The following is a 17,775-nucleotide window of genomic DNA, read 5'->3' on the forward strand; positions in this document are numbered from 1 at the left end:
TTTTAAAACAAGAAGGAAAGAGGAGGGGAGCAGAAAGAATGGTGACAAGAACATAAACGTTCTTATTTATGGGTCTCACAGGCTGACCAAAGGCTGGACTGTGCCAGGGCACAGAGATGCAGCCGTACAGGGCACAGAGAGAGATGCAGAGATGCAGCCGTACAGGGCACAGAGATGCAGCCGTACAGGGCACAGAGAGAGATGCAGAGATGCAGCCGTACAGGGCACAGAGAGAGATGCAGAGATGCAGAAGTACAGGGCACAGAGATGCAGAGATGCAGAAGTACAGGGCACAGAGCCTGTCTCCGCAGTTCCCTGGTCATGTGCCCAGGCTGTGCTTGGGGAGCCACATGGTGCTTCCCACGCTTCCTACTGTGGACAGAGCTGACACAACCACAGGGCGTTCACACTGATGGGTGTGCAAGATGAACAAGATACGCACGTCAGCTGTGGGCCAGAGGTCTTTGACCACGGTTTCAATCCGTTTCACCACCTCCCTTCTCATGGCTGCTTCCTCAGGACAAGGGGACATGAAGTTGTAAAAGTCAATTATCTCCTCATGGAGCCTGGAGGATAAAAGAGAAAAGGTGAGTTACAATTAAGCAGAATTCCACCGGTTCCTGCAGATCAAAACACACATGGAGCCACTCAGAACCCAGCTTCTACGACTGGAGTGATGTCTCCATTGTTAAGAGCACTTGCTACTCTTCTAGAGGACCCAAGTTCAATTACCAGCAGCCACAGGGTGGCTCACAAGCCTTTGTAAGGCTACTTCTAAAGGACCTGATGCCCTCTTCTGAAGAGACACAGTACACGTTATACGTATATGTACTAAACATTCATACATATAAAATGTCCAGCTTATTTTCAGTGTCTGTGTGACGGGAGTTCTGCCTGCACATGTCTATGCAGCATTTATACACAGGGTGCCCTCAGAGGCCATAAGCAGCATCAGATCCCGCGGAGTTGGTTATACACAGCAGTGAGCTGCCATGTGGGTGCTGGGAACCAAGCCCAAGTCCTCTGAAAGAACATCCAGTGCTCTTAACTGCTACGGGATCTTTCTAGCCCGCAGCTTTTCTATGAACATATATAATGAAAAAAAAAAAATCTCACAGTATGGTGTAGCTGCACTGATGAATTCTTGTCAATTCCAAACATTAATGTATTTATGACTAACCTTTAAAGATGCATTCAAAACAATGTCAGTATAAAAGCTATACTCATGACAGACATTTTTCAATGAAATGCAGTGCAGTAGCCAGCCAAAGGTTCAAGCCCTAGCCAAGGCATCCTGAGTCACACAGGCACCTCATGGTAACTAACAACCACCTGAGACAGGAAAGACACACAGATCCAAGGCCATCCTGCTGGCCGCCCACTATGTCCAGAGTGAAGGAGCTCAGGATAAGAAGGGAGGTCAAAGCCTGACAGCAGGCTTCAAAGACAGAAAAAATAAACAACTGGCCCAGTCACAACGGAACACTGAGGCTAGCTCACGAAAATCTCATGCCTAGCGCAGACTGGCCACACTCAAACATCCTGTCGACAGAGAGGTCCAAGGAAACATGACTCAAGGTCTTCGCCTGCAAAAGAGCACCCTCAGCCCCAGGAGCGAGACACAGTCACTTCCCTTCCTCGGTCTCGCGCTGGGCCTCCTCACTCAGGTGTGCCTTTGCCTTCCCTGACACTCCAGAGGCCTCTGATGCGCATCAGAAACCCTGCCAGTAGTAAAACACACAGTGTGCAATCATACGTCTGATCACTCACTTGGGGCCAAGAAGGAAGTCGCTGGCATTCCTCCAGGGATAAGCAAGACCCAGAGCAAGAAGTGGTGCCTTGTAAAACTGTCCTGACTCCGGGGCTGTGGCCCTAAGAGTGAGGCAGGTATCTTTCTGAAGCCATGATAAATGGGATATAAATATTACAAGCTGCTCTGGGGGGAGAAACCAGTCAAGAATGTGTTTTGTGTTCTCAGTACTGGGCACTGCCGCTGGACTGCCTTTAAGCCTCTGAGACGAGGGGGTTAGACAAAAAGCCAAGCCTCCTGTTGGCCTTTCCCGAAAGCAAGCAGGGTCACTAAGACACCGCCAAACTGTAGTCATGGAGAAGACGTCTGATGATCGACAACAGCTGTCAGCACACACAGGAAGAGGAAGCAGAGCGGCACTTCATGTCTGGGCACACCTCAAGAGCCCATGGCTGCCTCCTCTTCCAGCTGTCCACCGGGCCTGCTGTCAGCACAAAAAGCCATACCTGTGCAGGTAAGGCACCTGCCAGCTAAGGGACAATGCTGAGAAACCTCTTGGCTTCAGGTAGCCCAGGAGCCTGGGGGGAAGCTCTATTCTTATTCTTTCCTAGATCCTGGAGCCTCCACCAGGGGCACATGAAGGAAGTAGGCAAAGTGTGCTAGAGGCCTGTGCACTCACTGTCCCAGACCTTCACATTCCTGCCCTGGGGCCTGCCAGTCTCTAACTGCACAAGGAGTGGGGCAGCCATGTCTCTGCTCCAGTACTTGGGAGATGGAGCCAGCCTGGACCACATGAGACCCTTCAGAACACCAGAGTTTGTGAGAGATTTCCTCATGTCTTCTGTATAATCCATCAGTTTCTGTCTTTAATGCCCAAGTCAGGGACATGGAGCTTGGATCTCTGGGCTATATTCTTAAGAAGAAAGAATCCCAGCTATAGAGCCAAATCAAATCTCTCCATACCAAATCCAGCCACTAAGGAAAGTGGTGGCCATCTTGAGAGGAAGTGCTGTCCCAGATAATCCAAGCTGGCTGTCACAGCTCCTACCTTAGGTTCCTGGGTTCCTAGCTGGGCAAAGCTGGCTGCTTCTCGACTGTCAGGATCCCAGACCTACAGGCGTGGGCTCCCCACTGGAAACAAGCACAGCCTGTAAGCTGTTTGAAGGTGCTGCCTTTGCTCTCGGCTTCAGCCCAGCAGCTGCACTGCAGCAGTGGCGAGACAAGGAGACGGAGCAGAAGCAGAGCCACAGTCTGCAGCAGGCATGGTTGAGACACAGGAACACAGGACAGGCAGAGAAACACCCAGATTCCACAGCAGGCTTCACTGAGCGCCTTCATCGTAAGAAAAGGAGGGTTGGTGCTGGAGATATGGCTCAGGGGTTAAGAGGACCCAGGTTTTGTTCCAAGCACCAAAATGGAGGCTCCTAACTATTTGTACTCCAATTCCAGGAGATAAAACGTATTCTTTAACCCCCCACCTTGCACCTGGACCTCAGATGGCGCAGACACCCATGCAGGCAAAACCCTCATATACATAAAGTAAAAAGGAGAGAGAGACAGAAAGACAGATAGCACGTGGCTTCTCTGCTGCCTACAGCCATGGCTCTACACCTGTTATGCTCACCCCTGTGACCCAGAGGTGCCCATTCATCACTTCAGTTCCCAGTTCTTCTGGAAAGTGATGCCAGGACCTGCACTGACTTCAAGCACTGATCTCCCTTTCCAGCCTCTGCTAATCAACCCTGAACCCCTCAATTCCTCAACTGTCAATCATTTTCTCCCCTCTTCCCACTTCTTCAGTGTTTACTGTTGCTGGTATCAGAAATGATCTTACTCCATAGCTGTGGCTGACCAGGCTGGCCTTGAACTCACACAGATCCACCTGCCTTTGCCTCCCTAGTGCTGGCATTAAATTTGTGGCCCACAACATCCAGCCTCAAAAAACTTTTAAATCGGTAGTTTCTGAGACCAAAACCCTTCACGTTAGGAATCATTTTTGCCAGAAAATAGTCCCTTGGTAAAATATTTGGAATTAAACAATTCCCCCCCCCCCAACACACCCTGTCACGCTAACAGTTAAAGCTAACCGCAGCAGGTTAGTAGCAAGTGGTATACACAGAGCAGCCAGGGCAGGAGGGTCTTGCAGCTTTCTTTGCTTAAAGCACAACTGACCCACTGCCCCGAGCTATAGAAGGAACGGCTGCTAGCAAGGCACATCCAAGTACCCACAGAAGACCGAGCAAGCTGCTCCACAACTCTGAGGGCGGGTAGTCGTCTTTAAAGCATCATTAACTGACGTGGTTAATGAACTAATTATAAATCACTTTTATCTAATTATGTCACAAGGCAACTAGTATCGGAACAAATTAGAAAACCTTGTCTCAGACTATCAAATGCTTTTTTCTTTTTTTAATGTAGGCTCAAAGTAAGTGGAAGGCTGTAGCTGGAACTGAGCCCATGACTGTTCTGAGTAGCTACAGGGATCTGACACCTACCTTCTACACAGGGCTGGAAGTGGTATAGAGCACAGCTCTGAAGAAGCAAGCGGTGGGTTGGATATGACAGCTATACTGCACAGGACAGGGCTTGGCCTGAGAAAGCCAGAGAAAGAAAAGGAAGGTCTCTGCGCAGCAGCTACTTCTTGGGGCAGCCAAGGGAGAGCAGGGATAAAATAGTGTTGCTGTGATAAAATACTCTGATCAAAGCAAAGTGGAGAGGCAACGGTTCATGTGGCTGTACTTGCAGGTTGCAGTCTATCATTGAGGGACATCCAACAGCAAGAACTCAGCGGGCCTGAAGCAAATGCAGGGAATGCTGCTTGCTGGCCCACTCAGGCTCGTGCTTAGCTAGACTTCCATACAGCCCAGGACCACCAGTCCAGGTGACACGGTTTGTCTTCTACACGGTGGGTCCTTCCCACATAATTAACAGGAAGTCAGTCCTCCACAGACAAGCCCAAAGGCCAGTCTGGTCAAGTTTACAGTTAGAGCTAATTACAACAGGTTAACATAAGATGGAGAGGGAGGGCTCTGCAGCTTTCTGATTAACATTTCCAATCTGGACCCTGAACAGACAGATGTCCAAGAGCCTTCCAGAGCCTAACGAGGGAGGGATTATGAGGCACCATGTGCATGCTCCGTGACTCAAGACTATGCCCCAGGCAGGGCAAGCCCAAGGCACCAAGAAAGCCCCAGAGCCACTCAGCAGGCAAAGCAAGAGCACCACTTCTCAACGACAGGTGGTACATCATGAACAAAGTTTTAACTAGACTGTACCACCCGCTGCTGTGCTGGCAATGTCTTTGACATAGCTACAGCCCGTCGGTCTCTACAGAGTTAGTCTGGTAAGCCCTGGACCAGATGAAGCCAGTGCCAGTACTTGGGCACTGATATGCAGCAGTGAGACAGTCAGCCAGCAGGACTGGGCCACTTTGCACTGGATCTAAGGGACACATCTCAGATCCACTCCATGCCATGGGCTACTGCAGCAAACTCATACACAGACACCCACCTTACACAGAAATAACACCTCAGGGCAACCCTTCCACACAGAAGACGTGTGATTCCCAATGACTTAGCCCCTGAGCAGACAGCCACTCGGACTCCTTAGAAGCACAAGCCCAGGGACTCTGCAGAGAGTGCCGCTGCTGCATTCGCAAAGCAGCAGCACAGCTGCATGTGACAGCTGCGTGGGCCTCTCCTATGTGGCACTGGCTACTGAGTACAGTGGTGGCACCACTGTCAGCCACTCGACAACAGCCGCAGATGGAAATTGGGACCAGGGCGGTGCTATCTGTCCTCTGGCCTTCTACCACCAGAGACTCAAGATGAGAAGAAGGACCTTATGAGAAAAGGGGGGACCCTAATGCAAATTTACCAAAAATATAGAAAGGGCAGGAATTAAGACAGATCCAAAGGTTCCTGCCAGCGCTCTAGTACGGAGGCAGAGGTGAGTGCTCACTGCAGTTATTTACCGGGGTCCTCCTGTGTGGCTCCTACTGCAGACCAGTGAGCGCCCAGGACAGAGTGAGGCCCTTGCTGTCACTCTCCTCTACTAGAAGGGTCTTCCCTGGGGAGAGGGGACATGAATAAACAGGAGTGAAGAAATTCAAACTGGTTCCCCGTGGTGCAGGAAAAGTTGTCAGGGACTACCTTCCAAAGGAGCTGGTGCTGAGGCTGAGACAGGAAGGAGAAGCAGCAGCTAAGTGAGAGTAGCAGGCCCCCAGACAGGAAACCCTGGAGAGAAGGCAGCATCCCTACACTGCAGTAGACTGAGTGCTGGAGCCCAGGAGGTCACTCCTGTCCCCAGGGACTGACTGTAAACAAGAGGCCACCAGGCCTTCTAGGAAGTCCAGGGGTTAGCCAAGAGCACTGACCCTGGAAAGCCGAACAATTCAAAGCAGAGTCTAGGTCCCAACAAGGCAGTGCCCCAGCTCAGCCTAAATCTCAGCTGCCCACAATCTGGTTCCAGCAGGGCACAGAATGGTTATCCCATGGGACAGGCAGACTCTCAGAGCTGCAGATGGATTGGGGTAAGGGGCTACTTCCACAGGAAAATATCCACAGCAAGACAGTGTTAAGACTTATTAAGGAGTAAGATGAGCAGAGGGAATACACTGTGACAGGTGGGGTAAGAGGGTGTCATAAGGAGCTCAGTGAACCCAGATGAGAAAGCCACTCACTGCTAGCTCCACAGGGAAAAAAAATCAGAGGACATGTCCCTAATGTAGAGAAAAGTCAGGAGTCAGGAGAAAGCTGCTGGTGTCCGTGACAGAAGTAAGGCAAGCAGCATCCAAGGATAGACAGACATTCAGACACTTGTCACCCCAGGAAAGCAGAGCCAGCAACACAGGAGCAAGGACATGACAGAGCCTCCCCCTACATTGCAGACCAACTTCAGCCTACAGTGCACAAGCATCTGAGGTCCAGAAAAGTCTGCCTCACAAAGAGGCCTGCTTGGACAGACGTCTAGACAGGTCAGCACTTAGTATCAATCTTCAGACCTGAGGAGACAAGGTCCTGCCTCAGAGGACAGAAGAAAGCCAAGCTACAGGGCCACAAGAGGCTTCAGGGAGTACAGCCCTATCCACTGTACAGAAATGAATGTCCAGCCCTTCATGAAAAGGTACCAGCAGCAGCTATGCAGTATGAACCACCAAACCACATCTCAGGAAAAAACTACAGACACAGGGTCAGAGCAGGGCAACCCAGGACCCAGCCAGAAGACACAGACGCAGTGGAATCTAGGGATGCAGGGCTGGCCCTGCAGAGTTAACAAGAGCACAAGACCGCACGGAGGAGCAGCATGGCCCTCGGGGAACATCCAGCAACGTGGCCCGAAATCTACACAGGTAGTCCTGAGACAAGGCCGGGAACACACTCAGTATGGGCTCAACGAATGCTAGTGAACCGAACTGCACAACAAAACAGCAAACTCACAGCAGCGCCCTATGTTCAGTCAGGAGGAAAGATGCAGAAGGGCGGACTTTCAGCCCGTGAACTGAGAGTGAGACCTTCCACACTCAGGGCCTCCTCAGTTTACATTCCCAGCCACAGTGGTCACTCTCAGACTATGTTTCTATTTGAGTCTGCACATGTCTTACTAAAGCAAAGTAAACCATGTACTAAAGTTTACATGATGATGATTCCAGTGAGATTTTCTGTTGCAGACTCCTATACCATCGACAACTGTGGTCATCCAATCATCCTGGCGGTTTCTGGGTGAAGGGACTGAGTCACTTTAAAGCTTCCACTTTTAAGAAAATGAACCAGTTTTACCAATACATCATTATTTTAAAATGGTGTCAGAAATGATGGCTCATGTTTGTAATCCCAGCAGCTGAGAGGATAAGGCAGGACAACTGCCCCAAGTTTACGTGAATTACAATGAATAAATGAACAGGCACCACTGCTCTGAAAAGTCATTTATAAACTGTCTTATAGAAAGGTGAAGAACCCTCTCTAGTAGGTCAGAGCTCCCTGTCCTGCTGCTGCTGATTAGTGAAGTGTCCCTCGTGTTCCTTGGGGATATTCAACGTTCTGTCCTCAGAAGCCAGGCAGAGTCCTGGCAGCATCTGGTCTCTCTCCAGAGGAGCCAGAGCCTGGAATTCACAGGCACTGCTCCTAACAACCTCACCTCTTTGTTCCTAGTCAATGAGTGAGCCAGGGAATCCGGGCCTGGGCTACACTGACAGTCCTGTGCTGTGCTACAGAGGTGGACTGTTTCTCTCAGTGGCGTACCTCCCGGGGCATCCTGGAGGGCAGCAGGAAATACTCAAAGGGATAACAGAGAGACCTGGCCCAGATTGGCTCTAACTGGCTAATAGAGCAGGCCACAGCCAGGTGGGAAGGAAGGGAGAGAGGCAGAGCCCACCTGCTCAGGAAAGCCTCACGCACCGGTGTACTTTCTTATAGCCACAAGCCTCAAGCTGTGCAGCAGCCCACCCGGCACTTCAGAGTGCCAGGTCAACCGGTGACCTTTCTCCCAGCCATCCTGGTTCTATGCACACACTGACTCTGGTGACTAATTCACAAGCTAACTGGTAGCTAGATTCCCAATTCCTTTGTGTTTCCCAGATCATGCCAAGTGCTCTCTTTACTCTGGAATACCCTATCATGGCTGTTTTCACTTTCTAAAATGTTGCTTGAATTTAGAGATGCCTGAGACCAAAATACACTTCGTCATGCTTGCCCCTCGTCTCTGCCATTTCACCAAATCATGCTTCTGACTCTCAGCTCATGATCCCTCTCACTCCCAGAAAGAAGCCTGCATCTGAGCCCAGTTTCAGCACTTCCTAGGTGACCCTTGGACAAGATCTGAGCATCTCCTGAAAATTACTCTCATCTTGTTCAAATGAGCTCTTGTTGGGATTGCAGAGGTGTCTGGCTCTTCCAGATGTCAGGTAAGAGTCCACAAGGCATAATCTTACAGCTCCTCCGCCTCTCCAAGAATTCAACCTTTAGACAACCCAGGAAGCAAGATCCAGTCCCAAAGGGCTTCCTGTGCCCCCTGCAGACAAGAAGCTGCAGAGGAATTACAGGCAGGCTCTGAATCTGCCCGTTCTCATTAGGAAAGGCGATCCTTGGCACAGGAAAGGCCCTGCATGAATTTACCTTTGGCTTTGCCTAGTGCCTTGCTAAATCCTTAGTCTGAGGTTAGTTATCTCCCTCAGCAACAGCAATAGCACAAGTGCACACCTCTTTGCCAGACCATTTTAACTAATCCAGACCAAGTTAGTGTCAGTGAAACACAAGAAATACTGCTTGAGTGGCTATGGACCAGGAAGTCAACGGGGCAAGTGAAGCAGGGAGATGGCGGCAGGGAAGCTATGAAAACTACCATCTTCTGCGCGCTCACCAGAACCGCTCCAGTCCTCAGAGCGGCTCGGCTCAGGGCTGCACTCTCCCTACTCCATGCTGCTTCACTCATGAAGATGTCAGCCTTTCAAAACCGATTTGCACTGGAAACTCAGAAACATGAACTCTAGTGCTTTCTCCATAGCAACTTGCGATTTTTACTGCTGTGGAGTTTCAATTTACTTCAGCAACTCACCGAGTTAAACTGTTTCAAATAAAACATAAGGTTGCACAAAGTCAGCACTGTCCAAACACAGGGCCATTTAAATTTTAACTAAAATTAAATAAGGGCTCCGGAGGGTGCTCACTGGATAAGTCTGCCTAGCCATGCTCAGGATGTTTAGCTTGATTCCCAATGCCACAAAACAAGTCAATAAATTAAAGTTCATTTGGTTTTTCACCTGCACGGCCACCCTCTAAGCACTGGCTGGTACACTCGAAGAGTGGCCCGCACCCAGGCACTGCACGTCCTCCTCTGCACAGGCCCGCACCGCCCAGCACTGTGTGGCTTCCTGGCACACTATCTTCCTTCCAAACCCAGTAACTGTGTAGGAAGTGGCAAAGAACTCAGAGTAAGGGTCATCACAGCCACCCGGTCCTCCACTTGGAGCAGTGACTAAGAACTGAAACCAACCTAACTCCAGTTACAGCACACACACACACACACACACACACACACACACACACACCACGAACACATGAAAACAGTGACGATGGATTCACTAAAAGGCTGTCTGCGTTTAAAATACAAGGATGGGGGGTCACAGAACTCTCTAGTGTCAACACTGGTCTCAGCTGAGTTCTCTAAGGCATGGAACTTTTTGGTCTGCGGTTTATTTAAGAAAAGAAAGAAGAGGAAAGTTTTCCTTTTGGCAATAAGAAGCCCATTTTTGGTTTCAATTTCCTGAGGGAGGAAAGGGGAAGGAGCCGCCTTTCTCACATGATGACCAGCTCACAAACTGATTCTGAGTTATGTCACAGGCCCTACTTCCCAGGTGGGGAAACTGAGTCAGAGCCCAGGTAAAGCCAGCCAGAACCAGACCTGTGAGTATGTGACTAAACTAATAAAATATGTTCTCAAAAACAAGTGTATGTTGCCCAATACAAGAAACAAACTGAGGTAAAAATGGGAATAATCAACTCTGTGCCCCAATCATTCCATTCCCAGGACTAGAACTTGGGTTACACCCACTGCTGTCTCTCAGAAAACAAACACCGGGAAAAGCCACATAGTTGAAAAGCAGCAACTCTATATAGGAAATACAACAGTCCCAACTAACCTGGACCCCCTAGAGCTCCAGAGACCAAGCCACCAACTAAAGAGCATACGTGGGCTGGTCCAGGGCCCCCAGCACATGATGCAGCAGAGGACTGCCTTGACCCGCCTCAGTGGAAGAGGACGCGCCATATCCTGTAGAGACTTGATGCCCCAGGGAAGGAGGATGGTGGAGGGGATAGAGGTGAAGTTTCAGTGGACATGTGAGTGGGTGGGGGAGCACCCTCTCAAACATAAAGGGGAATGGAGGTGGGGTGAAGAACTCTGGGAGGGGGTACTGGGAAGGGTGTAACATTTGGAATGTAAAATTTAATTAAAAAAAATTTTTAATGCAAATGAGTATCACAAGCCACTGACTCAAGAATGCCCCTTTCATAGGGACATGCCATCTAGGAGGCCTGTCAATTGGGGAAAGATAAGCCTGTGCAGAACCCACATGTCCAAGCCCAGCCCACACAGGACGACCAGTGACACTCAGCAGGTGGTCTAATTAGTCTCCAAATTTACCAGGTTTCTAACTTCCCTGTCGTCTAGTTTTAAAAAAGAGAGATGATGTAAGCGAATGGGAATGCCTTCCTGCGTGGCGTGAGTCTTTTCTACTTCTTTCCAACTGTGAGCTGGTCACTGTTTTCACCCTGCACTGTGGGTCTCAGAGAAACTAACATGCTGTTCTGCATTTTAAAATCACTGCAAAACTCAGTCTATGTTTAAAATGCCTAAAACAACTAAGTTTTCTTTGCCTTTGCACAGAATCTACCTGTCTTTGCTTCTTTCTGAGTATGCATGTCTTTGGTGCTGGGTGTAAGCAGGCAAGGAACAGTAGAGCTATCTCCACAGGAACTCAGGAGGAGACAAGGCAAGAACTGTGGTGGTGGCACATGTTCTGCAACTGAGGCCATAGGCAAACCGCCATCCCCACCAACCGAGCTTGCAGATCAGGTGTCGGCCACATCTTATACAGAGCAACGATGGGTTGTTCTGTCATTACTAAGTGGCAACTTAGACGAGCCACCAAAACACTCTGATCAATGCATGTGATCAGGGCTGGCACAGTTTCTGTGTAATCACGTGACTCTCGTGTAAACTTTGTTAAATGGAAGACTAAAGAATGGTTCATCTGTGAGGTGTGCACACTGTTCTTGTCATCAGTTAGCTCAGAAGACAAGACTGGCAACATGCAAGAGTCACTGCAATGAGCTGATGTCCAAGCAGAAGACAAACTGTTGGACAAGAAAACCATGGCCTCCTCTTCTCACAGCAGTACTGTCTTCCTACTATAAGCAATGCCTGCGTGTGGCAGACAGCGCCCCGTGCCCAAACCTGTGGTTCTGAAGGGATGAATAGTCTATGGACCACACTGCACTGCATGGCCTGAAGACAGACCATCTTCGTGAGCCTACGCAGTCAGGTAAGGGGTCCCGGGGTCCCCTCTAACTGGCAAGAAGTAAGAGTCAAGGCACCTTGTGGGCTTGAAGATGGGAGGGACCAAAAAGCCAGACAAGGAGTCTCCGCAAGTGCCATAATTACAGGAATGTGCTGTGAGAGGGCACTGAAGACAGATGCGATAACAAGCAGCTGACAGCCGTCTGCCTTGCTGAATGGAGAGCCCACCCAAGCCATCCTCAAGTGACAGGAAGAACGTGACTTATGAGATAACCGAGCGTGGACTTTGCCACCTGACCACAGAACGGTAAACAATGAGAAGAATCAGGAGCACCGTGCTGAGTGCGTGCACATGCCGAAGGGGAAGACAACATGGCTGCCCCGCTCAGAGGCACGCGAGAGCATCACAGGCCTGACTTTGCTGCAAGCCTTCTGGGGTTAGCTTACCATCCAGCTTTGCTCAAGGGAAGAGCAACACTGACAGGCTGGCTGGGCAGAGCTCCTCATGGCGACACCTGCCACAGCAAGCAGTAGAAATGGTTCCTGGGTACTCCTACAGCTTGAGTTCTGTCTGCATCATCACACACAAAAGTCTCTGAACCTGAGCATCCTGGATCCTCTGCACTGGGACCCCTGCTCCCAAAGGATACTTTGTATGAAATCTTTCAAGAAGATGCCCCAAAGCCCACAACTGCCATCAAAATAGCCAAGACTTTGTTTGAAGCACAAGTCTTAAAATTATAGGGTACTTTTTTTCCTTTTAAATGTCTACTTAAAGAGTGGGATGGACTGTCCAGCAGTTAAGAGCGCTTGCAGCGAATCCAGATTGTTCCCAACACCCACATCTGGTTGCCCATGGCTACCTGCAGCTACAGTTCCCGGGGAATCCAATGCCCTCTTCTGGGATTGTAGACACCTGTACATAAACTTACACAAGCACATACCCAAGAATCAAAACCAAATATATACATAACAGTATAAAATAATCTATAAAAGTGTTTTACTTAAGAATTACTTTAAGCCACAAGTGTCTAAGGGGAAAGCAGCCCTGCATTTTCATCCAAAGATCACAGCAGGACACTAGGACCCCTCCTAACCTGCACAGCATGAACATTAGGTGTTTTTTCTCCAAAATTACTCAGGGCCTCCATTTTTGTTTTTATGGGTTTTGTTTGTTAGTTTGTTTCTATTTCTTTTCTCCTTGGTGTTAAGACCAAACCCAGAGCCTCCCCAACCCTACAGCCTCTCATTTTTCCAAAGGACTGTGCCAGCCTGTTTAATATTCTAAAAGAAGCCTGGCCTTGTCCTCCAGCGTCAGCTCTCTATCCTGAGCAAGCTGTGGCTCAGCAGTTCTCCGGGACTACCCTCAGCAGCCTGTAACGGCATCTAACTCGCCTTCCCAGTTCTGTATGGAGACTGGCCGTGGGGCCATGCCAAGAGAGTGGTGCTATTTAGCTGGAGCAGGGTTGCACAGAGGTAATAGTGTCTGTATGACTATGCGATGTACAGTATCCTGTTCTCATCTCCCTCTTCAACCTTGAGCATCTCTGTGAAGCTACAAAGCAAGACCTCTTGTGCCACCGTCACCTGCACAAGCAGTGATGTCACCTGCACAGGCAGTGATGTCACCTGCACAGGCAGTGATTACAGCTCCCCTCCCATGCATCCCAATGCTCACAGGAGACAGGGAAGGAGATAACAGTGAGTACACCTGTGTTCTACAGCGTCACCCACTGGGCCCTCACCTGGGCCTTCGCAGTGGAGCCTCCCTTCTGAGGAAAGGCCTACTGCTTCTGTCAAAGCCGGCAGGAGCTGTGCTGCAGGAGAAGGAACCTCGTTTCTCCATCATCTCTGCCTCCCTCACAAGAGAACAGCAAAGAGCATGCATGGAGCTGAGAGGGAACCACCCCGCAGTCCTGTGAGCACCATCAACCACAGCCAGGCTAAACCGCTGACACTGGAGGCTTCTCCGGCTTCAGACAGACAATGGGATTCCCATCACCGAGGGCACGAACACAGAGAGACTAACATGAAGAGAGCTGCAGAGAAGCTGCACGTGACGGCTGCCTACTGCAAGCACACCTGGAAGGACACAACCTTCAGAGTCAGGGTCATGCGGCTGAAAGACACAGGTAAGGACTTGGCTGAATGGATGAAGACCACACCCCCACCCTCACTTACCCCCACCTCTTTACTTTTAACCTAAAGCAGCTTCTAAAGCCACTGAGACTGACCAGGACAAAGGGATCCCACCTTTGGGTCAGAGTTGAGGACTCAGAAGGCACAGCGAGTTAAAAAGGAAGGGAGGACCCGGAGAGCCTGCCCATGCCTGCCTTCAGCTCATGCAGAGGGATGTCTGACATTAGGCATGCTATGTCCTAACAAAGGTTTCAGGGCTGTGCTCAGGGCAGCTCCCACAGTAGGACTGTCTTCTCTACTCTGCAAGCCCTGTCCTCTCCATTTTTTTCATCCTTCCCGGGATGGAAAGCAGTCTGGCACTTGCAGGAACCAAAGCCAACAAGCAGCTTCCAAGGGCAGACTCCTCCCATGGAGAGCTGAATGGTGCAGGTGCCACATGTCCACTAGGCAGAGACCCAGACTCACACCCCACCAGAAAACCACTTGTCCTTTTCGGAGTTCTGCTGAGTCCCTCTGAAAGGGATATCCCCGAGACTAGAAAGAAAGCCCAGCAGCCTCTCACTAACAGGCGCCTTCACTGTTAAGTGGGCCACACTCAAGCCAACAGTTAACATGACTTCTGTCTCTTGTGAAGCCACAGAGAGGAAGGTTCAAAGGCTCGGTGACGGCCCCACACAGAAGACTAGTGCTTCTGATAGGCCCCTTTCTTGCCACCCCAAGGTCAGTTCATGTAAAAGCAACCAACCACATGGAAGCAATCATTGGAGCCACCTTTATAGTTAACACAGGCCCAGCTCTGCTGGCACCCTGGTTTACCAATTCCTCCTCACCCCCTTGGAGAGGTCAGTCACAGCAGGAAACAGAAAGATACCCTACCCTCTTACAAGTTAGCTAGCAAAGCTCCTCCACCAGGATTCACCACTCACCAAAATCATGACACATGCCACCTAGACAGACAAGGAAGAGTCACCAGGCATGGGAAAGATGTGTGGGCAGTATTCAAGGCCAAACTCTTAGCTCATTTCTGAGCCCTCTTAAGACCTATAACATGGTGCCCTAAAGTGAGCAAGAGGATCTGAGGCAGGGCTCAGGCAAGAAAAGTAACTACTGAGTTCAGCCCTTCATCTCTCTTGGGGGTGTGGGAAGTAATGGAGGCTCTTGTGAAAGTTGAGAGCAAGTAGAACCTCAACCCACTGACAGTGCTGACGGAGGACACAGGCTAGGCCACAGTGCCCAGAAGACCCCAGTCTTAGACTGCTTGAGCAGCCTCCTCCACAGAGATAGTTACAAAGTGCTTAAAGTATGAAGAGACACCAGGCTCCTGGACAGCATCTAATCAAAGACTTGGGAGTAGGCTGACCTAGGTAGCAATAATGTTCATCTGTACGGGGAAGGGTATTTAAAGAAGGGACCAGGTTTGGGGGAATCAAGAGAACTACATGCCTGCCACCCATGCCAACTGTACCCCAGACTAAAAACTCACACCCGGCCCAGAGGCACACATACTGACAAAAGCCACAGAACACACAGAGGCTGACCAGCTTACCAACCACCCGAGAGACCACTTCAAGGGACGCTCACTGAGGGGCAGAGAACGCTGCTGCTTAAGTACACACGTGTGACTCTGCCCCGGGCCAGGCCCTGTTGTCTCAGGGCAGACACCATGCCCATTACAGTTACGTAACAATCCAGAAACCTCCCTTAGGTTCACTGCCACACACACAAAATCTGTTCCTCCACACCTGCCTCAGTTCTACAAGCTAGCACTGTAGGGAAGCGGCAGGAGAAGCGAGGCGGCTCCCGGCTCTGCAGAGCATGCTGAAGAATCCCAATCCCGCGCAGGTGAAACAAGTTGCAGAGTTTCTATGTAACACCCCGGCCCGAGAATATCAGTGTTCCCCAAGGACCTCAAACTACAAACAGCCCCCTAAGAAGTTACCTCAAAGGAGTCCCAGGGCTAGCAACCATCCGGTGGACCTAAACTGGAAATCTAGCTCCCTGAGAGGGCCGGAGGGAGTGGGGGTTACTTAGATGCCCTTTCGAGCTGCTGGAACTGAGGCAAAGCAAGCTCACCAGTATTGAGACTGCAAACGACTACCTTGTTTCTGGATGTTCAGAAAAGCCAATGGGTTGAATGAAGAGCTTCACACTACAGCAGTCTCACCTGGGGCAATTCCAGACCAACACCCCCCAACACACACACACCCTGCTGCCATTGGGGACATTAAAGCTCTAAGGTCCTCTGGGAATTGTGGAAAATTTTTTAATGAAAACGACACCTTCCTGTGAGTACACAGGAAAAAATCCTGAGTGCTATTAGGTGGTTTTCAGAAACCCCAGGTGATGATCTTTCTGTGAACGTCTGCCCCAAATTAGAACGTACTAGGTAACCTCAAAACCCACAAGACCCCGCTTCTAAACCTCACTTGACGGCCAACCTGCACCACTCCCAAAAACCTACCGTCTCCAAAAAAGGAACAAAACATTTTTACCTTCAACCTCACTACACTAAAACACACGATTTAGCCCAGGAAAGAACACGCGTATACACACTTCTCACTGACAGCCATCCCTCGCTTCCCTGCCTTGGAGGGGAGGAAAGAAAGGAACCGCTTTCTAGTGCGGCCCCAGGCCTCCATCCCGAACTGTCAATCCGCCGCCTGGTGGATCTCCATCTAACCGAGTTTTTAAAGTGCCCGCGACGCTGGCAGCCCCGCGGCTCGGGCGCACTCACCCCTGGATGCCCGGGCTGTACGCGCGGCTCTTCCACGGTGTGCCGGGCCGCGCCGCCTGGGTCCCGGGGCCGCCCCCTCCGCTCAGCGTGGCCGCGCGGCTGCCCGACAGCAGGTAGTTGAGGCCGTACGTGCTGGCCTTGTTCTCGCGTTTCCGCCGGCCCGGGTGGAACTGGTGCTGCGGCGGCGAGCCGGCGGGCGTGGGGCCGCGTGGGCCCGGGTGCGCGTGGGCCGAGCCGTCGGCGAAACTGAAGAAGGTGCGGCCGCTGCCGGCGCGGCCGAGCGAGGTGCTGCTGGAGGACGACGACGAGCAGCCGGGGCTCTCGGTGCCCGACTCGGCGTTGGACGACGACGAGGACGACGACGACGACGACAGCGACGGGGACTTGTGCAGGCGCCGCGCGCCGTCCGCCGCGGGCCCGAGCGCGGTCAGCAGCGCCGGGGGCAGCGCGGCGGGGCCGGGCGCGGGCGGCGGGGACGAGGCGGCGGGCGCCGGCCCCGGGCCTCCTGCTGCTGGTGCTGCGCGCCCCGCCGCCCCGGGCGCGGCCGCCGTGTCCAGCGCCGGCGAGTTGAGGCAGAAGTAGGACGCGAAGCCGGAGCCGCCGCGGCCCACGCCCTGCGAGGTCTCCCAGATCTGCATCCACAGGGCATTGGCCGGCCCCTTCTGCTCGGGCTGGATCCAGGCCACGCGCGGATCCATCCACGCGCCGCCCCCGCGGGGCCCGCGCCGCCCGCCGCGCCCCGCCCCCGCCGCGCCCCGGGCCGGCCGCGCGGACGGACGGACGGACGGACGGGCCTGGGCCGCGCTCCGGTGCGCGCGGATGGGCGCGGACGGCGCTCGGTGGGGCGCGCGGCGCAGCTGCGGTCCGGGTGGCTCAGGCAGCGCGGGGAGGGCGAGGGGGCCGCGGCGGCGGCGGCGTAGCGTGCGGGCGGCGGGGAGAGGCCATCGGAGGGGCGGCGACCGGCCGAGGGGGCGGGCCCAGAACGCCGGGCCGTCAGTCAGTCACGGCGCTCCTGCGGCGCGGCGGCGGAAAGACGCCCTCGGCGGCGGCCGGGCGCGGAGAGGGATGGGGGCCGCCGCCTCCGCTCCAATGAGGGGCGGGGAGGCGGCGCGGGGGCGGCGGGGCGGGGGCGCGGCCT

The 17,775-nt window shown here is 52.1% G+C and overlaps 1 protein-coding gene across 1 annotated transcript in view; it reads right to left on the bottom strand.

Moving 5' to 3' along the window:
- Nucleotides 1–17,335, bottom strand: part of TENT4A (terminal nucleotidyltransferase 4A) — a gene marked incomplete at its 5' end in the record, with an annotated part of 31,592 nt that extends 14,257 nt beyond the window's left edge. Inside the window, 2 exons of the mRNA XM_080933880.1 lie at nucleotides 443–566; nucleotides 16,638–17,335. Of these exons, the coding sequence (XP_080790006.1) occupies nucleotides 443–566; nucleotides 16,638–17,335 (822 nt within the window). The remainder of the gene's footprint in view (nucleotides 1–442; nucleotides 567–16,637) is intronic.
- Nucleotides 17,336–17,775: the final 440 nt, after the last annotated feature.

This window comes from Micromys minutus, assembly GCF_963924665.1.
Source record: "Micromys minutus genome assembly, chromosome: 20".
NCBI lineage: Eukaryota > Metazoa > Chordata > Mammalia > Rodentia > Muridae > Micromys > Micromys minutus.